The 27,650-nt window shown below is 40.1% G+C and overlaps 1 protein-coding gene across 1 annotated transcript in view; it reads right to left on the reverse strand.

Annotated features, from left to right (window-relative positions):
* TGFBR3 (transforming growth factor beta receptor 3) overlaps positions 1 to 27,650 on the reverse strand; it is a gene marked incomplete at its 3' end in the record, with an annotated part of 171,065 nt that overhangs the window by 58,703 nt on the left and 84,712 nt on the right. Inside the window, exon 3 of the mRNA XM_084242829.1 lies at positions 11,467 to 11,604. Within this exon, the coding sequence (XP_084098955.1) occupies positions 11,467 to 11,604 (138 nt within the window). The remainder of the gene's footprint in view (positions 1 to 11,466; positions 11,605 to 27,650) is intronic.

Below are 27,650 nucleotides of genomic sequence, written 5' to 3' on the forward strand. Positions count from 1 at the left end.
CAAGAACCATGTAGTGCAAACCCAGGCCTTTCAGAGCATGAAAAGAAAAGTAGTGAGGTAAAATAGAGGGTTATGTCCATCTCTACCTTTTGCACAGAGATCCCTGTTGGGTGGTCGCCTTCTCTTTCTCCCCTGAGGAGACTGAGGGGCTATGACGGTGCAAATGGAGCAGAAAAATGGAAGGAACAGATAGAAATTGTAATGGCTGTTAGAGAAACAAAATAATTGCTTGGCTGGAGGATGAGATATGTGTTAGAGTAAACAAAAAGAACTGTCCAAGGATTGTGAAATAATTGAATGGAGACTATATATACAGCATGGCAAGGATATCAGGCTTGCAAATTTAAGACACAAATACTCCTATGGTGGTCAGCTTTATATGGCAACTTGTCTGGGCTATCATCTCCAATTATTCCATCAAACACCATGCTAATTGTTGTGGAGATATTCTGTAGATGGAACTAAAGTCCATAATCAGGATCCTCTACGTGAGGGAGATTATATGCCTGATAATCTGTGTGGGGCCTGATTCAATCAGTTGAAAGGCCTTAGCAGTGGAGGGAAGGCCGTAGCAGTGGAGGGAAAGCCTTAGCAGTGGAGGGAAGGCCTCAGGAGGAGAGGGAAGGTCTCAGGCGTAGAAGGAAGGCCTCCTTGAGGAAGATTTCCTCCTGTAGATGCTGCTTTGTCCAAAGGACTTGCTTTTCCGATTTGCTTTGCCTGTCCCCACAATGGGGTAAGCCAATTCCTTGCAATAAATCTTTTCAAATATCATCTCCTGCTGTTTCTCTTTCTTTGGATAACCCCTGACTGATACAGCTTCTGTGAATGGCTGACACAAAGTCCCAAGAGAAACTGGGCTGCATATTCTGGCCCAACAGCCACAGACTTAAGAGCAGATTAGGGGAAAAAAGGTTCTGATGTACTTTTCTTTGGGGGAACAGGATGGAGATAGGATCTTCTGTCAAAAACAACTGAATGGTGCCTTCTTTAACTTCCCTTAAAATTAACTCTCAACCAAGCAGGCTGTGTTTCTGTGTCTACCTCCTTTTCCAGGCTACATTTAATAGTCTCTGGAGAAGTAAAATGATGTCCTGCGCCAAAGCAAGAACGTTGAACTTAACCTATTTAACGCTGATAAATGACCCCCCAAAGTCTGAGGATATATACAGATGCTAAGCAAAGCATCCTGGTGGAATGATCCAGAGATGGGTCAACCAGGGGAACAATGTGGTTGGAAGGGAGTCAAGAAACAGTTTTTAAATCCTTACCCAAGTGAAATACTGGCACAATCTAGATGCCAGTTTCAAAACAAGCCATTCACAGTACACTTTGCTGAAACAAGACCAGACTGGAGATTCCACACTGGCTCATCACTGGGTCAGGTGAAGATGCCCTATTTAGACTCTAAAGGTTCACAAGCCTGAAGGTCTGTCCTTAGGACATTCATTAGTGGCTCCAGTTGGAGACCAGGGCTCCAGATTACAGATTACCTTCCAGTTATGCCCTTGAGTGAGGCATGTGACTGTCCCCAGTGACGTCCCCTTTACCCTTCTAAAAAGTATGGGGCAACTGGATTATATCTGTTAGGAGGCCACCTGGCTACTTTCTTTGCTATATATACCTAGGACTGGATGATAATGACGGGGGTTCCAAGTAAATGGGGGAGGGGGGGTGCTAATCAGTGGAAAATGGGCTCAAATGGGCTCAAAACACCTTGGGAAGGATTATTGGCAGGACAATTTCTGAAGCTCTACATGGTATCAAGGTGTATATATACTACTACTGTAAAGAGTTAGATCTGATCAGGACCATCTCCTGCATCTAGATCTCGTGGGAAATCATTTAACCTAGTTATCCTGCTTTGCAAAAGGAGACTCCTGGCCCAATGGCAGTGGGCAATTAAAATCTAATCTCCCTGGTTATACCTTTTTCCCATTCGAAGTATAAGTACACTCAATCCCAGGATCAAAATCTTGGACAAGTGATGAAAAAGGAAGAAAGTAAGGGAAATCTAACCCAAACTATTGATACCCATCATTAAAAAATTATTACTGATATTACTGCTAACATATACTGAACACTTACTATGTGCAAAGCACTACTCTGAGAAATTCGCACCACTTACCAGTTGTATGACCATGCACAAGTTAACTTAACCTCTCTGTGTGACACCTTTCTCATCTTAAAATGAGAATAACAATAGTACCTACTGCATAGTTTTCACAAAGATTAAAGAAGATAACACATGCATAGTCTTTACAAGAGTGCCTAGCACATGGCCCATCCTACATTTTTTAAATATATACATACATGTGCACATATCCTCACAACAGAACACTAGGGTTGTCTGATAGATACATAGTTTTCTTGCCCAATCTCCTAGAAAAGGATGTATGTTTTCAAGGGTACTGGCCCCATACAGTAGCTCTGAATATCACCCAGCAGCCTGCATCACTCAGAAACTACAGAATCTCCATAACAGGTTCTCTGTGACAAAGATGAGGGACAAGCCATCAAATGAGCAGTGACGACTGTGGCCTTTTACAGAGATGGGAGATGGATGAGTCCCTGACTTCCTGGTACACCCTGATGTGAGTCACCACCCAAAAAGGGACAAAGCGCAAGCAGACCAATGATGACACCCTGGTCCAGGGGCATTAAAGCCCAAGTTTGCAACAAAGACCCCAGACCATCTGGGACAGGGTGTTAGGATTAAGGGCCAAGCAGATTGGGGATACAAACTACTCTGGGCAAAGAAACAAGAAGGCTAACAGAATCCCTTCCTCCAGTGCAGAAAAGTTTCCAAAGGAGTTAGCTGATAGACCCTAAAGTTTCAGAACCGATTTGTCGCAAATAAATCCAAGACCCTGTGCTCAAGACAGAGTGGTCCATTTCAGAGATAGGAATGTGGGCCACCTGTGGGAATGCTTATCGAGCACCCCACCATCTGCAATCTACAAGAGGCCTGAGGACCAGCCATGAGCTTCAAGAGCCAGTCTCACCAGAATCTCCCTGGAGACAGATTTCCTCCTCCCATTACATGGAAAACTATTCTGCAACCTCCCTTAAGAAAAACACTCACTTTTTCTACCAAACTGCTCTCTGGGGGTTGTCCACCACATTAACCAAGGGCAGCAGAGACGTAACATTTGATGCAATTGCACAATGCCTGGGAAGGGCAGATTCATCAGATTACCAGTGGCCTTAGACAATAAAGCCATAAAGGATGTCATAGGACTCTACACAAAAAAAAACACCAACACCAGCCTTCTCCCCTCAGAGAAGGCGAGTTAACCTCAATTTGTTGAATGAAAGCTAAGTTCTTACAGAGCTGGGACACATGCCTGCTCTAGAACATGACAGCAGGTCCAGGGGAGCCAGGAAAAGCTTACGCGTGCACCAGCCCTCCAGGACAGGATGTCTTGGTCAGAAGGATACACCCATGCAAACTTCATAAGGTCAAGGGGCCACTCACCGGCAACACTCACCAGCCTTAATCCAGTGAGATAGGATAAATCCTAGGAAACCTTTCAAAAACTCTTTCTGGACCAGGAGTACCAGCTAAAATTGGACTCCTTCCAATGCTTGAATCACCACAGTGACATTTAGGAAGAGCTCGCTCACCACAAAAGGGTCAGAAACTCATTCCTAGGAAATATGGTAGTTGACTGACCCTAGCTCATGAGGGAATCAAGCCACTTATAATTAAGGTTCTTATGGACTAGCCACAAAACCAACAGATAAGCAGCGCCTGGAACCAGAAGGCATCGGACACAACCACTTGGATATCCCACAGGGCACAGTGAGTCATTCCACTAGAGACATTTCTAAAAAAAGAAAATAGAAGAACCAATGCTGAAACATTTCGTTATTTAATCTGCTATTAGAGAGAACTGATATGGAGAAAGACCTCACAGGAAAATCCAAAATGGTATAGCTAGACCCTCGTCAGACAGAGGTAACACTTTTGGCTGAGCAAACACCGTGCCTGTGTCTGCAATCCTGACCTGCCACCCTGCTCCTCAGTCAGTCTCATGGAAAAAGCTGCCTTCATTGCATTTGGAAGAAAAGCATTCTCATTTTCTCCAATTTTCAGGATCCAACAGTGGGACTTATTACACTGAGCTGCAATTCCCCATCTCTTAGCCATCTCTCCCACATAATGGGAAGCTCCTTGAGGGCAGGTAACCCACTCATTCCTCCCTGGATCCTCCACACACTTCCCAGCCTCCTGTGGACACAGAAAACTGGATATTGGATAAATGAACAAGTAGATACTTAAACCGTGATGCTAGGGTTGCTAATGTTGTGTTTCTGTAAGTGCAGGGAGAGCTGCCAAACAAGAGAGAAATTAGAAAAGAAAAAAATTATTTCCAGATTTTTAAGTGCAGCTGAGTAGAAAATACAGACTTTCAAAAAAAAAAAAAAAAAAAACAACTCCCTCCTGCACAAGCAAACGTGAATGTCTGAGTTATTCATAGGGCAGTTCTGGACACTATACCGTGTGTTACACATCACTTGGATTCATGAAAAGGGACGACTGGACATGCGCCGTGGGACAGGCCGCGTGCGTCCCTGCTTAGCAAGGCGCACATCTGGGGCCATTTAACAACTGATTGGAAATTTTGCCTCCTGATTTCCAGTTAAATACTGGGCACAAGAAAACAAATAGCACTTGTTTTTCACTGAGCCTTGTCACTCATCCAAACTGCAGTGCACACCAGAGAACTGCCTGTGGTTTGGTGGCAGAGGCCCAAAGTATTTGGACCTTTTTCCCCCTAAGTTTAAGTAAAAGGGATAAACCAGATTTTGGCAACCCTGGCTTCTGAGCCCCCCTCCCCCCTTCTGAGAAACACAAAACCGACTCTAAAGTATTAAGCTTGTTCCTGGTATTAATTTACATTTTCATTAGGATTAAATTTTGATTTGTTTTTAATCCAAAGTCAATAGCATAGAGTTTGGTTTCTCTCATTTATTTCAACTGCCCTGCCCTGATATTTACTTGGATTTGCTGAAGAGGCAATGTTCAGATTGCCATTTTCTGTTTCCAATTAAATGGGGATATAATATCCAGCAGTTGGATTATCAAAGAATCAGAAAGTTTGAAAGTTAGGAGGAACTTTAGAGATTAGCTCGTACAACCTTCTCATTTTAGAGATGAGGAAACTAAGGTTTGAGTAGTCAGGTGAGTTTGACCAGCAATGTATATATAACTAGTTAGTAGCAATGTATAACTAGTTAGTAATGTAAGACTAGTTCTCAGGCTTCCTGACACCAAGGCCAGGGTGTTAACTAGAAACAAAAACCTGAGTTACCTCTGAGTTGAGGTGTCAGACTCAATACAGGACATGCTATTATATTTGAATTTCAGATAAACAATGAGGTTCATGTATTGTAGGGAATACTAAATGGATAATTTATTTACCTGAAAGTCAAATTTAACTGGGCGGCCCAGTCTTTACTTGCTAATAACTGGCAACCCTACCAGAGACCAGTATCCCCTTCCATCCATACCTCCACGCCAACACACATACATTTATATATTTACATGTAGTTCTTCCCTGGTTTTAATGATAAATAGCTGGGAAAAATAAATCACAGCACAGTAATCCCAAGAGTGGATGAATTTGGGGGAACGTGCTGCTTATTTCTTAAAACATTCCTATTCGCAGATGCCCTTTTATTCATTATGAGCACGTAAAACAACTAAATCTGATGCAAAAATGTGAGCCATGATACTGGACCAGACATTCTATGTTATTGGAAGCCAAGCATTAGGGTCTTATCTCAGAATCTCTGCCTGTTCCAGGGTTCCAAGTGTGTAGACCTTATATAAGAGAGTACTCAGGTTTGGAAAGCAAGATTATTTTTCAAATCACATAGGTACATGAAAATAACAAGATATATCTTAAAATGTTATCAATTTTATTCCATCACTTTTAAAAAAAGTGTTGTGGCAATTTTTATTCTAATAGCTTTATGGTATAATTGATGTCACAACATTCACAACTTTGAACTGTACAAACTGTGATATATTCATTATTGTCTAATTTCAGAACATTTTTATCATCTTCAAAAGAAATTTCATACCATTAACTAGTCATTTGTCTTTCTCCATGCCCATCAATTCACATAAAGGAATGCTGTGGTATATGTATTGGAAACTCATTTTTTTGATGACCAAATAATATTCCACTATATGAAAATATCACACCTTTAATCCATTTAACAGTTGGTGAACTATTGGGTTGTATCTACTTTTTTATGAATAATGCTACTATGAATATGTGTGGACAAGTTTTTCTGTTGATGTTCTATGTTTAGCCAAACTGTTTTCTATAGCATCAGTTTACACTTCTACCACAGGGAATGAGAATTCCAATTTTCCTACATCCTTCACAATACTTGTAATTATCTGCCTTTATCATAGCTACTTTAGTGGGTGTGAAGTGGCCTCTCACTGTGGTTTCCATTTGCATTTCCCTGATGACTAATGACATTAAGCATCTTTCCATTTGTTTACTAAACACGTTTTTTTTTTCCCTTTGGAAAAGTATGTTTTGTTTTTTTAATTTTCTTTTTCTTTTCTTTTTTTTTTTTTTTTAAAGATTTATTTATTTATTCATACAAGCACTGGGTACAGTCAGAATCGCAGGAGGGTGAGAGAATTTACCAGAGCAAGAGCGGGATGCAGAACAGGCAGACTGACAAAATACACTGCTGAGGGGAGCAGCGGGCAGCAGGAAAGGTCTGTGCGCCATGTGGTACCCTCACCCCGTGGCCAGGGATCAAACCGGTGCTGCAGAGGCTGTGGGCAGCTATGCAGGCCAGCGCTCAACCGCTGCGCCACCAGGGAGGCCCTCTGTTCAAATTGTAAAATGTTTTTTGAAAACAATTTAGTATTATGGCCCTCCCCCAATCTTTTTTGGGAAACTCAGGTTGAATGTTCAGGTATTGCTGAAAGTTCAGGTATTGAGCTACCCCACTTTTTCTTCACTGTGGAAATAACTGCATAAATAAAAATAAGCTTTTATGTTCTTCATGAGATTTTTACTTGTAGTTTAAGTATGGCAGATGAGAGGGCAGGCTTATTTTTATTTCTTACTGTACTGGGGGATGATAGTAACTTAGCTAATAATTGCTGGGCAAAATTAAGAGGCTACTGATATACCACAGGGGAGAGAGAAGGGTGTATGTGAGTCTTACTCAAAGACCCACTTCTTGATTCAGCCTGATATAGTTACTCTCCATCCCACTCCCATTTCCTAGTGAACCAGAGCAACAGAATTGAGGAAACACACTTGCAAAGAAAACAAATCCCTGCCTGACACACTCCCTCTTGTCTACACTGTAGAATCACAAGGATGGAATGATTTCACAGAAAAAAGACAGGTAACTATCAGATAGCATTAAAGTATAATGTTTTTTAGCATCCCCACGGGTAACTAAGATATTTTGAGTAACACAAGACCCCACTAACTATTATGAAAGCTTTCTTGTTTTATTTCAGGCAGTTATAACAATGAAGACAGGTCAAATTAAATGAAAAGGTGACCTTGACAGATGAGTAGATGCTATTACCTGAACTTTTCTCATTGCCCTACAAACAAAACTGTTAAAGTATTATAACCACCTAGAGAGTAAAGACCACTTGAAGACAGTCATGCACATTCTTCAGCAGCCTGGGGGTATGGGGCAGTACAGCAAGGATGCCAGCATCTGAATGTGAGAATCAAGAGATGCTTGATTGTGCATCTCCCAGCTCCACAAAACCTCGGAGATGACAGTGATAGAGAAGGCTAAGCCTCCATTTCCAAAGATTCCACAGGCCTTCTGAAGTGTTTGGCTGAAACACTGTACATAAACTTAGTTATCTCATCCCCAAACTTTAATTCTTAACCATTATAAATGGATAAATGGGCACACCACTGGTTTTCTCTCCAGCAGCAGATTCTTCTGCTACAAAAGCTATCAAGCATTTGAGTAGAACCTAAAATTGGTTTCAGGAGACAGAGAGCAAGAAGAGCCTGCCTGCCCTTCTTCAACTCAGCACATGCTCTGTGCCGAGGAAAGCTGCCCAGCTTGTGAAAACGTAACATTCATCTAGAGATCTGAGAACCTCTACGAGCAATGGCTGTTCTACCATTTCTTCTAGGCCATGAAGAAATGTCCAAGTGGGAAAACCATTTTCCCTAAAGAAAGCCTGTGGGGCAAAAAACAGGGTTCTGGAATCTCAGAATTAAATCCTTAACTTCCGGTGCTGCCTCTCCTGTGTTGGAATCAAGATTCATCACTTGTTCTGTAATCTCCTTTACACAGGATTAACTCCAAACAAGGTTGATGTTGATGCACATGCTAAAACGGTTTTCTTTCATTGTTAGTGTGTCTTAAACTAATGGGCAAGAAGCCATTCTCAGAGATCTGAAGCAAAATAAAAGCAAATAAATAATAGCTAGAAGCAAGACACTGTCCCTGAAAATCCATACTTTTCCTGAAAATCCAAAGGCTGAAGAAGGAATCCAGAAAGGAACCAACACAATTATGATATATGTTATCCACACCTCTCATGTGGATGAACAGCCCAGAGAAAAAGAATTCCTTTCAGTATGGGAGCAATCAAGACCGACATTTCATAACTAGAAATTTAAATCCAACATCCTTCACTATGATGAACAGTAAATCACAATAACAATGGCAGATGTCTGTGCAGCTATCAGTGCCCAGACCCTGTGCTAAGTGTTTTGCGTGGAATCTCACTCAAGAAAACAATCCCATGTAGGATCTACTGCTATTCCCATATTATAGCTGGGGGTAATCAGGCTTAAAGAAATTAAATAATTGGGCCCAGGTTACTGCTTGAATGCAAACCAGTACCAGCAAAGAATTTGCTTATAACCTCTCCATAAACCGCCCAATGAGTGAGCCACTAGCCTGAGTAGCTAATTTAAATGGCACCTACGACATTATTTTTACAGCTGTATACTATAAGAGGTAAATGTGCATAGGACTTCTGAGCATGGTCATTACTGACTTACTATAACAAATACTTTTAATTTCAGAAGATAACAGTGATTGTGAGTAAGGAGGAAGCCAGTCTAGCATAAGGGATTTTGAGTCCCACTGAGGTGATGGTGCACAGGTGCACAGGTGCACTGGTGAAGGAAATTCTATAGGGACTACACCTGAGGGGTGTAGCAAATATTGTTTAAAAATGAACAATGATGTAAAAAAAAATAATAATAAATAAATAAATAAATAATAATAATAAAAAAAACCAAAAAAGAGGTTTGAGTTCCAGTTCTGTCAGTAGTTAGCCATGTGATTTGGATCACTACTTGACCTCTGTAAGTTTTAGTTCCTCCTTTGTAAACACACCTTTAAAATATGGTAAATACCCTTACTACCACAGGGTTATTGTGAGGATTAATGAGATAAAGCATCAAAGCAGGTAATGCAATACCTGGACTGCAATAAGAACTAAAGAATATGCTAGTAAGTGTGGTTTATTTTTTTTTTATTAAATTTATTGATTTTCTTACACCATTTTTCTTTTTTGTACATCATTTACGTTCTTCCCTCAGGCCTATTCCCCGAGTTCTCCCACCACAGTAGCAATAACAACTAACTCTAACTTTTCATTTAAAAGCAATCAGTGTCAATTCCCAGAAAAGACTACAACTTCAGTTATTAGTTTCTCCCACTTTATCAATGTACTTGTGAGTTAAATTTTTTTTATTGCGAAATTAATTCAAAGTTGCAAACATAGTACAGAGAGCTCTTGTACACCACTGAACTTGAATCCTCAGTTCTCAACATCTTGTACTGGTTGCTTTATATTTTATATATACATATCTTTTACTGAACTGTTTCTTTATCCCTTACTACTTAAGTGTGTTATGCTTTCTGAAAAGGCCATTCTCATATATAGCAGTACAATTATTAAAGCTCAGAAATGTAACACAGACCTAACACCTTAATCCATAGGATCAATTCCAATAGCAAGAGCCCCATTCCCTGCATAGCAGAGCCCAGTTCAGGATCACAGGTGTCCTCCTGAGTCTCCTTTAATCCAAAACAAGGCTTCCTCTGTCTTTCATGATTAACATTCTTGAAAAGCATAGGCCACTTATTTTACAGAATTTACTCAGTTGGGTTTTGCCCAATGCTTCCTTGTGATTAAGTTAGGTGATGCATATTTTTGGCTGAAATATCACAAAAGTGATGCTGTCCTTTCTCAGGTTATCTTATTTAAAGTCACACATCTCTCATCCGCACTAGATCACTAACAATTTTGATCACTTGATTAAGATACAGTTGGGGATCTCCACTGCATCTAGTACTGTTTTTAATTTTGCCACTAATAAGTAATTTGAGACTATATAAATACACTGTTCCTTAGATTTTATTCACCTCTGCTAGAATTAGCATCTACGAATAACTCTTGCCTACTCAACTTCTGTTATAATATCCATCATTCCTTCTACATTTACTAGTTGTCATTCTACTATAGAGGAATTTTGCCTTCTTCCCTTGAATCAGTTATCTATCTATAAACTGTATTGATTATGGATTTTCTTCTTTTAGTGAGTACCTCTGAGTTTTTTTTTAAAAAATCCTCAAATACAAGTAACAAAAAACTATAGTTCTATATTAAGTCATCAATTAGGCAAAATATATTCATTATGCAAGAGGACGACTACTAACTGAGGCCTTTTCTTATTATGGATGCTTGTGGGCAAGAGAACTTTAAAATTCTAAGACTCTGCGGTTGAGGACATTAGCATTAGCTCCAGCAACGGACAATGTGAGTTATCACTGCAAAGTGCAGTGTTGTTCATCATCAGACATGATATCATAACCCAAATATTCAATCCAAACAACCCATCAATTTCTCCACAACTAGCAAATTTGAATGTTCTGGCAAACTCAAAAGGACATGATTTACAAATAGTAGGTAATATTTGGATCTCTGCAAAGAGCTGGGTTCCAGCTTTTTTATAAAACACAAATGTTTTCATTTTGGAGCTCCCTGTGTCACTTTCTCAACAAACAGATTCACATATCAGGAATTAGGCCTGTGCTATATACAAACAGAATGGGCTTGTGCGTTATTTATTTTGTGGTCAGAGACCACACACCTAGTGGCTATTTACAATATTTACATTGCTCCTGATACTACAAGGCTGTCTCAGAGACCAAAGCACTCCACACAAAATATGACTGCAGGCCTGTTCTAATGTGCAAACTAGACTTGATTCTCTAGCCACAGAAGATGGCATGTGAGTGGTGTTTGTTTTCTGTGAATGTTTATCTACTCCATTCAAATATCACTAAGAATATACTCCGGCTTTAACACTCTACGTACTTTTATTATTTCCATGAAATAGGCCTTTTAAAAAGTTTTGCAAAGTTTTAGGGGTCATTATATTCTTAAACAAAGAATTTGGGAGGGTTTCAAACACTCACCAAGAAAAGCCTGGAGACTCCAAATGCAAGCCTCTCTGTTTTCAGATGCCAAACCAGGGGCTGCGGGGAGTTGAGCAGGAACACAACAGGTTTATGATGAATGTGGACTGAGGAGATGGGATTCAGGTGCAGAGTGACCTAGGCAGCAACAAAGAGACAGAAATCTTAGCACTGGCTTTCCATTAAAATCACCAGAACACTTTTTCATAGTTCACAGCTAAGAGATACAAGTTACAAGCTAGCTCAGATTCTATTGAGAAGATATATTAGGCTGACCTTGATGATGATGCAAATGTTTGGCCTTTTTAAACTATAAAAATGGCTATATGGATCACTGGCTCAAGAAGATGTGGTATATATACACAATGGAATACTATTCAGCAATCAAAAAAGAAACTCACGCCATTTGCAGCAACACAGATGGAGCTAGAAGGATTATGCTCAGTGAAATACATCAGAAAGAATAAGAAAAATATAAGATGGTTTCACTTATAGGAGGAATATAGGGACCAGGGGAAAAATAATAACAAAATAATTAACAGGCAACTTTAAATCAGAGACATTCTGCAGGAGAGGGGGAGAGAGAGGTATCAAAACAGGAAAGGGACTATGGTAATGGTGTACAGGTGAACTGGTGGAATTTATGGGGACTACACCTGAGTGGAGAAAGCAAACATTGTGGCAAACATTGTGCAAAAATGAACAATGATGTAAAATACATAAAAATAAATTACATATTTTTTTTTTAAAAAAATGGCTTTATGTTGTCGTTCAGCCCACACTGATCTCAACCAAAATGTGATTCAGCTCCCAATAATGCTGGAGCACAAATAAACAAAACGCTGCAAACAAACAGAACACATTCTTTTTCCAAAGTTGGCAAAGACAAAGTAAAAGTTACCTTCCCTTCACATCCAAAAAACTAAGCTGAAAATTGGAGTAAAAGAATCCCTTGGGAAGGTGGGGGGAGGAGCATCTCTCTGGAGCACCAGAGCGATGGCTTTCTTCTCTTCCAGGTAAGCGCCAACCTCTATAAAGTTAGGTGTGTCTGCCAAAGAAAAGTGCCGAAAGCTAAGGGAAAGGAGCTGCCAACAGGAGCTGCCAGGGCTTTCATCAACCCAACTATTAGCTTGAAGGGGTTTTCCAAAGAAATGAAGGACAGAGATCACACTGAAATAAAACTGATTGTATCTCGTACCAGTCCAGAAAGAAAGAAAAAAACAGGAAAGAAAATCATGAGCCTGGATAGGAAAACTGTGGCCAGTTTTGGCAGCAGATCAATTGTCATTAGCATCGTCACAAATCACCTGTGAGAAGAGCTGGACCGGTTAGCTCAACAGCATCCTGCTGGAGCACGTGAGCCAAGGCCGGTCAACATGAACTTAGAGAAGCAAAAGAGGAGATTAGGAAACACTGAACAGATGCTTTCATATAAGCTTGTCTCACTCTGACTTTCTGTGCAGATGGGTTAGGCAACATGCAAGAATTACAGACTTAAACAAGCTGAACTCACCAAAAATTGGTAATGGGAAAAGACAAAACAGGACGTAAGCTGGAAAGATCCAACGGGACTAATAGTATATCTCAGCAATAACCCTTAAAAGGATTAAGTGGTCTGGATCCATGTTCTGATTCTATACAATCATGAGGGATAGGGCATTGAAAACTGGACTACTTTACCTCTTGGCAGAGGTGGCTGGCTGCTCAGTGTATCTGCCTTTTACGGTAGGGACTGCCTATGGTAATACAAATGTCACTCATCACAATATATGCTCAGGTCACTGACAATAAGGCACTAAACTTTCAATATCCATGTCTCAGCACATGGTAGGCCCTCAGTAAATGCAAACTAGATACCTAATTCTTTATTTTTCAGTGCCACAAATGTACTTAACCCCATGAATAATTTGCACTATAGTATAAACACCATCTCATTCACTAATTAATGAGTATGTGTCTTAATTTCCAAAAGAGAAATAGACAAAGATATATCTGACACTCAATACTATGCGTTACCTAATGTTTAAGTGACTAACTTATCATAGCAAATTTATGTTACCCAAAAGGCAAAACGGGCTGAATACACCAATAGGTTCAAAGAGACTCAGCTAATTTATAGAAAAGTAAAAGACACAGAAGACTCACACTATCATGACGTATTTCTGCAACATAGCTAGGGTCATTTTTATCTTTGGCATAATTATAGTACTGTAAGCAGTGTCCTAATGAATAGTGATGTCATGTATAGCTACAGCAAAATACCACACTCCATAGTTGTCCAGACTCTGCCTCGCAGCACTTTGGAGAGGCTGTCCACATGTAGAAATAAACACACTGATCTTCACTATAAACAAGAAAGGCTAAAGAAACAGCAGAGGCAAAGATTCAAACTGTAGCATGAACTAAACAGAGATGTGCACAGCCCAGAAAGCAATTTAAGGAGAAAAAAGAAAGGAACTATAACAGTCACTTGTTCAAGTACCTAAAATTTTTTTTAAAAATTTTACCACTAATAGTATGGGTCAGTAGAAGGATTCCAGGCTGACTCATTCAAAAACTACTGAGCACCTGGCAGCAAACTGTAGCAATGTAGGTCCACAGAGGGCACCCAGCTCTTTTTCTAGTGATCTCCCCTATAGCTCTTGGGGATATTATTCTTTTTGGTGCTCACAGATAAAATAGTATTAAATAAATATCTCAAATGAACAAGAATTTGTTTTTCAAAACTTAGGAAATTAGAAGAAAAATATGTAAGAGACAGATTATTGGTGCTCGGATCCAAAATATTCCAGATGGTCGAAAGTGTGGCCGATCCAATCACGAAAAGATTTCTAGGAGCCGTAGCTCTCTGCGCTTTCCTGGAATCGGCTCCCTCTTCGATATGCAGCAGTGTCTGGCCAAGATGAATCCCTGACTCGGGCACACAGGGCCCAGGCAAAGCTCCAAAAGCCATTTGGCCAAGAAGAATTCACAATGTAATTGGGAAATTAAAAGGAAAATACTCAATACTATATTTTTTTAAATGATCTCTTGGCAGGAACAGAGAGTTCCCCAAGCACTCGCTCACCTAATCCCTCAACAGCCTTCCTCTTCTATCCACTTGAATAAATCTTGCTGAAGGGAAGATAGTGGACAACCAAAAACAACCAACAAAAGAATGAAGGTATAAATGCTCCCGGAAATGTGGGAAGAACATACCTGGAATAGCTCCTAAAGAATTCCTGGCTAAGGTGCTTAATTTCTCTCTGGCTGGGGAGGAAGAAAAAGAAACCAAGAAAACAAAAACCCTTTTGAACCAATTAAAGCTCAAGGCAGATCTGAACATTCTGCTTAGGCTTTTCAAGGGTAGGCTGGCCAATAAGGATGGCCTCAGGACAGAGTTGGGGCAAAGACAAAGCCTCTAGAAAGAGGGTTCAGATGGTATCTAGTCATTACCAGCTTGGAAATCAAAGCAAAAGCTTAAAGAATTGACTCTCAACCTAAATCAAACTTACACATAAAAATGTGTAAATCATTTAATCTCTGGACTTCATTAAATAATAAGTAGCTGAACCTAGGAGCTAAGTGCTGAAGCTGGGGATAAAGGAGTTGTCTTAAATGAGGGAAGAATGACTGGCCTCTAATTCAGGCTTCTACATTAATTTTTGAGAGTCACAGAGCATTTGAGAATTTAATGCAAATTGTGAACCCTCCCTGTATAACAACAACAAAAACCCTAATATGCACACAAGATTTTGCAGATGTCCAAGAAATATATCCATTTCAGGGCCCATGAACTCCAGATAAAGTGTGCATTAACCTAGATTAGGAACCTTTAAGGAACAGAAAAAATTCTAATGGTAGAAATAGAAAACTCCATCCAAATGAACTAGAAATTACACCTCTGGTCTTCAGATGTCATCCTCTGGGGAAAGAACTTCTTGGATAACTACACAGAACTAAAAACTTTCACATGCAGCTTCTGGGGATTCAGTGACCTCTTGAAACCATGCTTTGACCACACCGTGGTTCATAAGGCCTGATTCAAGAGTTCCCACTCTAATCATATTGCTCTCAAACATTGCTAAGTAGCAGTCTTCCTAATTGCGTGGCAAAATGCAAGTGAATCAGATCTGTCACATCCGTATGTAGATACTAACTCTCCTACATTACTGACTCCTTCCTTAAATGCAGGAAAACTAATTGGTCTAATCTGTTCTCTAACATCTATTTATGCTAGGTCTTTTGAGGTTACCTGAGCACTTCCACAAACTACTAGAGATAAATAATGTATTTCTCCTTTTTTATAAAGAAATTCAAAGTAAATCTTTCCTGAGTACTTCTCTGAGGTATCAGAACACAGTTTTGACCAAGTCAAGGTCAACTTTAAGGAGCATAAAGCCTCCCAGTGGAAAGACAACCTTCTTATCACCCACTTAGGAAGCGTGCTCTTGCCTAACATGAGAAAACAAGAAGACAATGAGGACAATTTTTCCCTTGACCTTGTCATGATGAAGACCTTTCAGTTCTTTAAAGACTGTCTTTGATAAGGAAAACTAAACATTGTCTCAAACTCGGCAAATCACTTTATGAAAATGAATTATGTACTTTCTTACAGGAAAGAGGAAAAAAACTTACTGTCTTTATGGAAAGATACCATATGAAAACTGCTCTGAGTTTCCCAGGATTTATAGTAGAAATACAAGCTATTTCTACCATAGTGCTTTAAAAAAAAGGGGGGGATTTTTTTTTTTTTACATTAACTCCCTACTCATGGGATTTGTTAAAACAAATAAAAACAAGAAAGTAAAAAACCTGTATTATGAAAGTCTAAGAGTCATCCAATTTAGCCAACATGTCAGTAAGGTTCCACTGCAACATTTCTGATTCTTGTAAAAGCCCCTTTGGATGCAGGAAACAATGAAGTCATCCAAAACACTACCAGAGAGACTCCTGTTCCCTGAAACCAGACCAAATAATGCTCTGAAACAGATAGTCCAACAATCAGTTTACACAAAGACAGATAAGGGCAGAATCCAGCAGTGTGTCTATTGAAAGAACCAAGAAGCACACAATCACACGCTGCTCTGTATACAGCCATCATCTCTCCCCTCCTCAGACTTAAGGAGATGTCCACTTGGCAACAGTGTTGACAATAACTGAAAATGGTGAATCTGAGTCTCCTAGCACCCATAATTCACACAGACAGACAGTGAGACACAACCTTATTTCAGGACACTTTGTACCCCGGTTGAACTCGAATTTCACTTACATTTGGATAATATGACCTTTAGAAACTCAAACCTGACCCCAGCAAGATCTGAACTGTGCATGTCATTGCTGGTAGTGGAGCACAGTAGCTTGTTGCTGCTGTAATGTTTTATATGGATTTGGGTCTGATGAACCCCTACAGTTGACATTATACTAACCATTGCTTGACTTATGCCATTTGGGAATTGATATAAAAAGATTCCCTTAAAATATTCTTCAAGGGGTAGTAGACACTTTTAAAATTTTCCTTATTACTTTATTTCTACATTTTTCTGAATTTCTAGGCTATCAATCCCTCCATGCAGAATTCAATGAATCTCAAGAGTCTCATGCCTCCACTACAACTGGGGAATCAGTTGACTATTCTCCCTAGTCTCAGCAGCATTAGGATCAAAGATTTCACACTTCTATGCAAAGCAATGTCAAAAAGATTTCACACTGCTGTGGCAAATGATATCCACAAGCTCCTTCCCAATAGCTTGTCATGAAATCACTTAACATAAGAGGGACACACACCTATTGATTCTAAGACTAATCCCTCTTCCCCCGCCCCCCACCAACAAAGACAGGATTCAAGATTTTCTGAGAGCCTCTGGAAATAATCTAATATGACCATAAAATAGGAAAAAAAAAAACTTATAATGAAAGTCTGATATCTGATGCAGAAATAAGTCTGCCCTCTCTGCTCTATATTTTGAATGCCCTGAAAAATGCTCAGAACTAAATTTGGGTTGGGGGTTGAGAGACAAGAGCTCATATAAACAGAAGAATATTTCTGCAACTATAGGTCATGAACCTCTAACGGGGTCCTGGGAGAGTTGCAAGAGGATTTCAGGGACCCTGGCCCTTCCTCCCCAGAGCAGCTCATAGCTCAGTCACTATAGGGAGGAGAGGCGAGAGAAGGGGGAAACCAAAGATGTTCTGGAACAAACCACTGTTGACCACAAATCTGAGACTGGCAGGCACTTTTCCACGCCTCTGCTATAGGCCATGCGCTACCATCTGCCCATCTGAATGCAGTACCGTAAACTAACACATCATGGCCCTTCAGGATTCTGGCCTGCAGCCCCGGCTGCCAGTCCCTGAAGGGACAAGTATATCCTGATCAAAGTGCAACTTTCAGTGAAATTTTACCAAACCCCTGGGCAGAGCTGGCACTGCAGATGCTCCCACAGGCCTAGCATGCTCCTGTTTCTAGCTAACTCATACTTCTACTTACACAGGCCACTATAATTATCTGCCTACAATGTTTGTCATTTATCCCTTTTCCTTACAATATGGAATCCTCAAGGCACTATTCAAAAGCAGCCCCTGTCAAATTCATCGCTGCATCCGTGGGTCCAGTGCAGGGTTGGGCATCTAATAACCAGTCAACATGTTTTCTGAACAAGTGATTAAAAAGAAGAGTCAACACAAGTCAGTGAAATGTGACTCAAGCTATGGCACCAGAGTCACACTATCATGTATGTCACAGATTTCTTTCTGGCCAAAATGGGAAGGGGGTGTGACTCCAGGAAAGAGAGCATTAACTTCGCCTGCAACTTAAAGCACAAGAAAAGCAAAAGAGATGCCAACTCATGCTGCCGAAACCAACAGTGGGGGCTGCCCAGAGCACATGCAGGACAGGACCCAGGCCCTCCAGTCTGGGTGGGAATAGGCGCCCTGACCGCCACCCCCTGCTGTGTGTGCAGGGCAGGCCACCCCCACCACCACCCCTTGCTGTGTGTGCCCTGGATGGGCCCACACCAAGCAAAGAAAACAGAGTTGTGGGTTCTCTTTCATAGTCATGCAAATACAAATATGGCTAGTGTGAAAAGCCTTGGAGTGTGATTTCCTTCTCAGGAAGGTAAGATAGATAAAAAAAACTGTGACCACATGTTCTATTGTCCTTTAGAAACACAGGGCTTTAAGTGATTTTATTCCAGCAATGAAGTATGTTAGAACCGTTAGAAAGTAAAATTCTAGGCAAACTGAAGGAACTCAACATTTGCACACTGATTCAAGTGAGAAAGTTTGCTTTTATTTCTTATATTCCTTGATGCACCTAGTAAACCCATTCCCATCACTTTATTGTTGTTCCCAACACTGATATATAACCAACCAAAGTCCCATGTAACTATGTACCGTGCAAATTTACTTTCCTCTCAACTTCCTTCTCCAATGGGTTTGAAATTTTTACTTTTGAATTGTTTAATAAACCAACACTTTCCATGTTATGTCTATAATAACAGTATGTCAGAACTTCTTGTCAGTACTGTGGTCAGCAGAACTGCAAAATAAAGAGAATCATCGGTCTGATGAGTAGAGTGATTTCCTGTTTTCTTCCCCTACATCCTGAACATATATCAGTTTTCTTGTTGCCTCATAATCATCTTTTTATGTGTCTGTCTTCCCTTTGTACTATGCAAAAATTGGGGGGGGAAAGTCTTCATCTAACTTATCTTTCTGTTGCTAGAAACTGGCATATTCCCTGACACATCATAGGTACTTAATATGATTAGAAATGAAAAAAAAAAAAACTGCATGGGAAAGATAAGTTACTCTCTGAATCTAGCTTAGTGTGTGGCACAGCGCTAAGGGCCTGCTAGGGGCCTCGGGTCTGATGTTTTGAGAACTGACGTGACCCTTTAGCCTTCTGAGATAAACTGAGTTCCATGCAGTATTCCATGGGTGTCTTTCCAGGTGAGATTTGAAACTCAGGACCTGGGCTGATTATCCTGTATGTCAGTGCAAATCACTTTTTTTTGGGGGGGGGAGGGGGTAATAAAAAACACACAAAAGTTAACACTTATCCATTTAAAGTCCACAGTTCAGTGATGTTAGTGTATTCACGTTATTGTATAGCCATCACGACTGTCCCATTCCAGCACATTTTCATCACCCCCAAAAGAAACTCCCAATCTGCTTTCTGTCTCTATGGATTTGCCTGCTCTGGACATTGCATGTAAGTGTAGTCATATAACCTTTTATGTCTGGCATTTTTACTTTAATTTTTTTAAGGTTCATCCACATTGCGTCATGCACCAGTACTTCACTGTTTTCATGGCTGATTAATACTACATTGTAAGGAAATACCACAATTTGTTTATTTCAAAGCATATTTTTGTAGAGATTGTCATTATGAGTCAAATTTCTTATTTCTGCCTGGACAGAGATAAGGATGGGAGAAAACTTCATTATCTCTATAAGACCCCGATAATTTTGGAATATTTAAATTTATAATCTAATTCTGAGTATTTTATAATGCAACCCATCCCTTCTTCTGCATTTCCCATTTTGACTTACTGCTATAATAATGGTATTTTCAAAGACTCATCTAGAGACAGAATGGTAGACTACAGTTGTTTTTGCTGAGAAGTAGACTTAATAGGCATTGAGCCTTGACTGACATAAAATAGAGCTCAAGCTATCTGATCTTGATATCTTTTAGGATCTTCCAGACTGGTCAGAATTAAGAAATTCATGAGAGATGTGTTTTTGGATGAGTAACATGCTCATTTGCATACATCATTAAGCCTTCAATAAACTTCACATTATCTTAAAGTGCAGGTAGTCCAGCTGAGCCTTCTTGTTCAACACAATGAGTAGACCTAGAGATTACAAGCTTATTTTTTCTCATTTGAAACATTAAAAATGAGACTGTATGAATTTAAGACACAATTAGTATTCCCAAACTTTAAGACCAAACTTCATTTTTCCCAATGTCAAACAGGTGAAACAATTTGTTTAAGTGGTTTATTATCTGCTACTAGGCATTACTTTTCATAGCTTCCTGTTTTTCAGTATGGAAGCATTATTTCTTCAGGTTAGCAAAGGGGATTTAAAAAAAAATTTATCTTGGAAACGAATTCATATTGTCCTTTTTTCTTTCTCTTCCTTTAGCATGCTCACTAATTCTCAGTAATATGAATCAAGACCCCAACACTTACATTTGTTGATGACATGTATAGTTTCCACAAGAGACAGTATATTCCTCATTGCAGAATGAATAAATGGAATTACAGAACTTGAACATCTACACCTGTTTTCTTCAAAGATAAAATCCATCCTAGTCCCTGCCATGGCAATTTTGATTTGACTATAAATTAATGTTGATTTACTTGCTGTAAATACTAGTAAATAAATCTTGATCTAATAAAGAGCATTGTTTAGATATTCTACAATGGAGGTATTTTGCTTGCTTTTTTCTTCTTCTTTATATCTTCCTTTTCCTTTGGGTTATTAATAAAAGCTTAAGGCATCTTTGTGGGTACAGGGTAGCTATAATAGTTACTGGTATTTACTGGTCCTACTCTTTATTGTCGGGCTGGCCTTTTCCAATTAGAACAAACGTATTGAATTATTTTTAATGCTGCCCCAAGAAAATATGAAACGTAACCCCTCGACTCTGGCTTTAGGAAGATGATATACTATCTTGGACACGAACTATAGCATACCAAATTCTGTGGCCTATTTTGGCAACTTTTCCTGTGCTTTTCTATGAAAACCCATTGCAGGACTCAAGGAAACCAGAGGCTGAGAAAGAAAACAGGCAAAATTATTGATGTCTAATGTAAATACTACAAACTGCTTTTGTTCTATTATGCAATAGGAGTTCATTCTGACACAACTCACTTCCTGAATCAAAAGCATTTACAATCTCATGCCTGTAAAACTTAGTGGAACATTTAATCAAAGCAAATGATTTTTTTTTTCCCCAAGGAAAGCTGCCCCCAAAACACAGATTGATAATATATTCTCCTACCTTTGACCTTTGGGTCATTTCTTCTCCCTCTCTCAAAACAGGCCATGTAATATTGAAACTACAGTTCCTCTAAAAACATTTCCACTTAAAATTACCACCTGGCTGGATGAGACCAGAACATTCTTAGGGGGGCTGCAGTTGTTTTTGTTAGAGCTTTCAAAGGAAACCAGACTTCACAGAATCCCCAAGGTTTTCCTACCCTGACCATAATTTAGTTTACTTTGAGAGTAATTTGGTCTGATCTACATATCACCTGGGAGCCTCTAGAGCTAACGGAATATTGGCTTTTGCCTCTGCTAGTTCCATGCTTATGAAGTCAGAGGAGGGTGTATTTCTGCAAACTGTCTTGCAGTTCTTGTACAGCCTTGTAGTTCTCACAGCCTTCTTCATTTCCTGGGTTTATAGTTCTACACTGCACTGGAGTATACTTACTATGTGTCTGACTCCTGTGACTGAGATACACTTGATATCCTTGGTTTAAAATGCAACCACAACATCCTTTTGAGTTCCATAGTGCATTCATTCATGAGAACAGCAAGCCTTATTAAAAAATCTTTATTAGAAGACAGAGGAGGATTTACATCAAAGCAACTCAAATTTTAGCTGACATGATAGATATCACTGTTTATAAAAATACATGTTGAAGGCATAAGAAAAAATGTTCAACATCACTTGTAATCAAGGAAATGCAAATCAAAAGTACAATGAGATACCATCTTACACCAGTGAGAATGGCACATATTAAAAAAACTAGCAACAACAAATGTTGGCGAGACTGTGGAGAAAAAAGGAACTCTCCTGCACTGCTGGTGGGAGTGCAAACTATGAAAAGTTGTGTGGACATTCCTCAACCTGCTAAAGATAGAGCTTCCATATGATCCAGCAATTCCACTCCTAGATAATTTACCCAAAGGACACAGAAACATTAATTCAAAAGGGCACCTGCACCCCTATATTTATAGCAGCACTATTTACAATAGCTAAGCTATGGAAACAACCCAAATGCCCAAAAATAGACGACTGGGTCAAGAAGATGTGGTACATATACACGGTGGAATACTACTCAGCAATCAAAAAAGATAAATTCATGCAATTTGCAATAACATGGATGAAGCTGGAGGGATCATGCTCAGCGAAATAAGCCAGAAAGAAAAAGAAAAATACCAAATGGTCTCACTCATAGCAGGAATTTAGAAAACCTAAATAAGGGACCAGGAAAATGACTAATGATAATAAAGTAAAAATCAAAATCAACAAGCAACAAGCAACTACAAATCAGAGACACACTATGGGGGTGGCAGTGGGGAGGAGGGAGTAGGATTAAAACAAGGGGGGTGGGGACTATAACCAAGATGAAAATGCATACATTGTGCAAAAATGAAAAATGATGTAAAAAATATATAAAATTAAAAAAATAATAATAAAAATACATGTTGACCAATCTCTCCTGAGTTTCACTGATTTCTCAGCTTGTGCTAGTTTACTTATGCTGTCTACAACTCAATCTCCTTACTTTCTTCCTTCTCTTTCGCTCCTTTCCAGAAGCAGAATAGTTCCTACCTCTTACTTTTCTACATCAGTGTTCCAGCCCTCTCTGATGCCCCAAGATTAAAGGTTGAGTGGGTAGGTAGAGAGACAGAAAGACAATGACAGACATTAATTTTACTCCTAGTGCTATCATTTTCGAACCATATGACTTTGGATAAATTATTTACCTTTAAGAACCAAATTTCTTCACTTGTAAAATAAGTATTCAGAGCACCTCTTCCTTTTTTTTTTTTTCAAAGATTTATTTATTTTTATACAAGAACCAGGGTACAGGCCAGATGCGCGGGAGGGTGAAAGGATTCACTGGAGACTGAGCAGGGAACAGAACAGGCAAACTAAAGAAATACACTGCTGAGGGGAGTAGCGGGCGAGACAGGAGAGGTCTGCTACGCCATGTGGGATTCTCACCAGCTGGCCGGGATTGCACCCACGCTGCAGAGGCTGCGGACAGCTTCACAGTGTGGCGCTCAACCACCTGCACCACCAGGGAGGCCCCAAGAGAGTACCTCTTCCAATGAGAGCAACAAGTCTTAACTCAATAGACAAAGACACCTGGGCCTGCCTGTTTTCTTCCTTGAAAGACAGTAATAGGGCCTTTCCTGGTGGCATAGTGGTTGAGCGCTGGCCTGCGAAGCTGCTGTAGCCTCTGAAGCACCAGTTCGAGCCCCGGCCACCTGCGAGGGTCCCACATGGCACGCAGACCTCTCCTGCTGCTCCTGCTGCTCCCCTCAGCAGTGTGCTTCAGTCCTTCTGCCTGTTCTGCTCCCCGCTCTGGCTCTGGTGAATCCTCTCACCCTCCCGCACTTCTGACCATACCCAGTGCTTGTATAAATAAATAAATCTTTAAAAAAAAAAAGAAAGAAAAACAATAATAATGGTCATAAGTACTGTTGCCACCATATTCTTATTAACAGGAACTCAGATGTGCTGCCTTTGGACATCCACATGCCCTTCAGAATTCCTTCCTAACTTCAGGTCAATGTACAAGCCCATGGGATCCAAATGTCACCCTTTGATGTTTGGAGCACCTTAAGTCACTACTAGAATACCAGTACATGTGTGCTTTTTGTTATTGCAAATTTATTAACTTTAAGATGTATTTAAGTAATCTTACTTGAAATCTGTTGACTCCAGTTGTTAGAAATGATTCATTCAGTACTCAGATTATGTGGAAATTCGGTTCTGTCTATGGCTACTTTCTAATCTGCTACTACTTGTCAGACCAATGATTCTCTTTATTTTGCAGTTCTGCTGACCACAGTACTGACAAGAAGTTCTGACATCTTATTATAGACATGGACATGGAAAGTGTTGGTTTATTAAACAATTCAAAAATAAAAATTTCAAACGTGCTGAACAAGGAAGTTGAGAGGAAAATAAATTTGCACGGTACATAGTTACATGGGACTTTGGTTATATATCAGTGTTGGGAACAACAATAAAGTGATGGGAATGGGTCTACTAGGTGCATCAAGGAATATAAGAAATAAAAGCAAACTTTCTCACTTGAATCAGTGTGCAAATGTTGAGTTCCTTCAGTTTGCCTAGAATTTTACTTTCTAACACTTCTAATACACTTCATTGCTAGAATGAAAAGCATTTAAAATCCCATGTTTCTAAAAGAGAGTAGAACATGTGGTCAAAGTTTTTTTAATCTATCTTACCTTCCTGAGAAGGAAAACAAGCTCCAAGGCTTTTCACACTAGCCATATTTGTATTTGCATGACTATGAAAGAGAACCCACAACTCTGTTTTCTTTCTTTGCTTGGTGTGGGCCCATCCAGGGCACACACAGCAAGGGGTGGTGGGGGGGGTGGCCTGCCCTGCACACACAGCAGGGGGTGGCGGTCAGGGCGCCTATTCCCACCCAGACTGGAGGGCCTGGGTCCTGTCCTGCATGTGCTCTGGGCAGCCCCCACTGTTGGTTTCGGCAGCATGAGTTGGCATCTCTTTTGCTTTTCTTGTGCTTTAAGTTGCAGGTGAAGTTAATGCTCTCTTTCCTGGAGTCACACCCCCTTCCCATTTTGGCCAGAAAGAAATCTGTGACATACATGACAGTGTGACTCTGGCACCATAGCTTGAGTCACATTTCACTGACTTGTGTTGACTCTTCCTTTTAATCACTTGTTCAGAAAACATGCTGACTGGTTATTAGACGCCCAACCCTGCACTGGGCCCACAGATGCAGCGATGAATGTGACAGGGGCTGCTCCTGAGCAATGCTCTGAGGCATTTCGTGTTTTTCCGACTCCTTCCCAATTTTTGAACTACCTGGATTAACTGGCTGACTACCAGCTGAAGATATTTTAGAAACAAAAACATGGCAGTGAAGGGACGCTAGGATCAAGTTCTCCCATAAAAACATCAGATAGGGAAAAATACCCGTGAGTTCTTGGCGAAACCCAGACACCTCAGATCATTGTTTTTAGCGTGAGAAATCTGATAAAAGTCAAAAGTCACCATCAGATTCCACATCCTGAAGAAAGCAAACTTCTTAACAGGAGTTATCAAGTAGCAAAATTGTATGTTTTGTGTTTTGGAGTCACTACCCCCTCACCGTGGAAGGTTCCCAAAGAGTAGAGAAAAATAAAGTATGAATGACGAATGATGTGCAAAACGGTGATCATCCCTCTAGGTGTTTCAGGGGAAGGAGGGTCTGATATTAGCTTCAAGCTGCTCTAAGAATGTCTTAGCATCTAAGAGACTGTCTTTTGATTAATACTTTATAGCTTAAAATGGAAGCTATAAAATGAAAAATGACCGATAGCATACATAGCATAATGACTGGGAGTTTAGACACTAGCACCAAATTCCTGTATTCAACTTCAGCTCCATTCATTACTATCTGTGTGACCTTGGGCAAACTGCTTTACTTCTCTGTGCCAGTGCTTCTTTATCTTAAAAAAAAAAAAAAAAAACAGGCTAATAGTAACTAACTTTTTAGAGTTATTACGAGTTATACATGAGTTAATGCTAGCAAAGCACTCATAACAAACTCGCCCAATAGTTTAAAATTACGTATTAGCTACAGATAGGTCCACAATGGATTTCAGGAACTTTACAGTCATTCCCTGAGGAATCTTAGAGATTTCTTTTATAGAGATGGATCTCCTAAACCTTCTCAAACCCTTTTCCTTTTTGTGAAGTGCTCTCCATTCGCTACCCTGAAAATGACTGCCACTAGAGTTGTTTTTGAAGTGGATATACTATTGTACTGTGGTCTGGAAATCCTCAAGGACAAGCTATATATGCAAATTTGTCACATTAGACCTCTCACCTCTACTTACAAAGAGATAGTATTAACATACTTAATTTCATTACAGTTTCATATTTTTACATGGGAACAATTCTATTCACCTCACACATAAAAAATACCACACTCTTTAGGAAGCCTTAGTGTCACCAGTGGCCCCAAAGGGAGCTCTTCGCAGCAGTCACCCCTGTCCTTTGCCCACCTGACCCTGCTCTACAGCATCTAGCACCTGCTGCCTTATGTTAAGTCTGTGGATATAAACTTTCTAAGAGGAGGTGTTGGGACTTGTCTTTTTATCACTTGAGAGCCTAGTCTAATACCTGGCACTTAGAAGGTATTTTATGGTGAATGAATAAATGAAATAAATGAATCAATAAACACATTTTTAAAGCATAATTTAATCTCTTCTGAGATCTACATTTGGCCAGTGTTTCCTGTAATCCAAGTCTCTGGGGTCACTCTGCCTTTCTTCCTAAATTACAGGCAGTCTGACCTGGTAGTTAAGAGCAGTGACTCAGAGCCAGTTGGCACCTCAGCTCTCCACTTACCAGCCTTAGGGCCTTGAGCACGTTAAGACTCTATGGGCATCAGTTTCAGCTGCTGTAACATGGGGATAATACTCGTGCTTGTGCATCTATTACGTGTCATATGTATAAACACTCAGAACAGTGACTGACATAGAAAGTGCTCTCTCATTAGCTCTTACTTCTTCTGCACTCTAAAACCATGGCAATTTTCTATGTTGCCTTTTTTTTTTTTTTTATAGAAGAATTGGTGTGTAGGCCAGATGTGCCGGGGTGATAAGATTCACCAGAGACAGAGTAGTGAGCAGAACAGGTGGATTTACTGAAATACACTGCTAAGGGGAGCAGCAGGCAAGATAGGGGATGTCTGCTGCACCATCTGTGGGTTAGGTCCCTGGCTAGGATCAAACTCAGGCTGTAGCACTGACAGCACTGAGACCTAACCTGTAGGCCACCAGGGAAGCCCCTATGTTGCTTTGATTCTTACAAAAGGCAAGAGTCATATATACCGCCCTCCACTGAGGATTAAAGTCAAATGGTTCTCCTCACAGCACCAAGGATGACTGTTGGCATCCTTGGTCTCAGCTTATACCTTCTTCCCAAACCAACTTCTCCTCTCTGGACATACACAAGCCCCAATCAATTTCTCCTTTTCCACCTCTCTCTCTTCCTCACCTGGCAACTCTCAATGCTTCATCAGCCATCCTCTTACTCATCCTTATCATGACCAACAGCATCTCCATGGTTTACTAAACTCTGGCTTGAGCCAGACTTGGAGATACTTCAAAGTTCCCATAAGATTCGGGAGAAGGATAAAGGAACCGCTTGTTTTGAAATATAACATGTTCTGAATGACATGTCCTGA

The sequence above is a fragment of the Talpa europaea genome (genome assembly GCF_964194135.1).
Source record: "Talpa europaea genome assembly, chromosome: 9".
Lineage (NCBI taxonomy): Eukaryota > Metazoa > Chordata > Mammalia > Eulipotyphla > Talpidae > Talpa > Talpa europaea.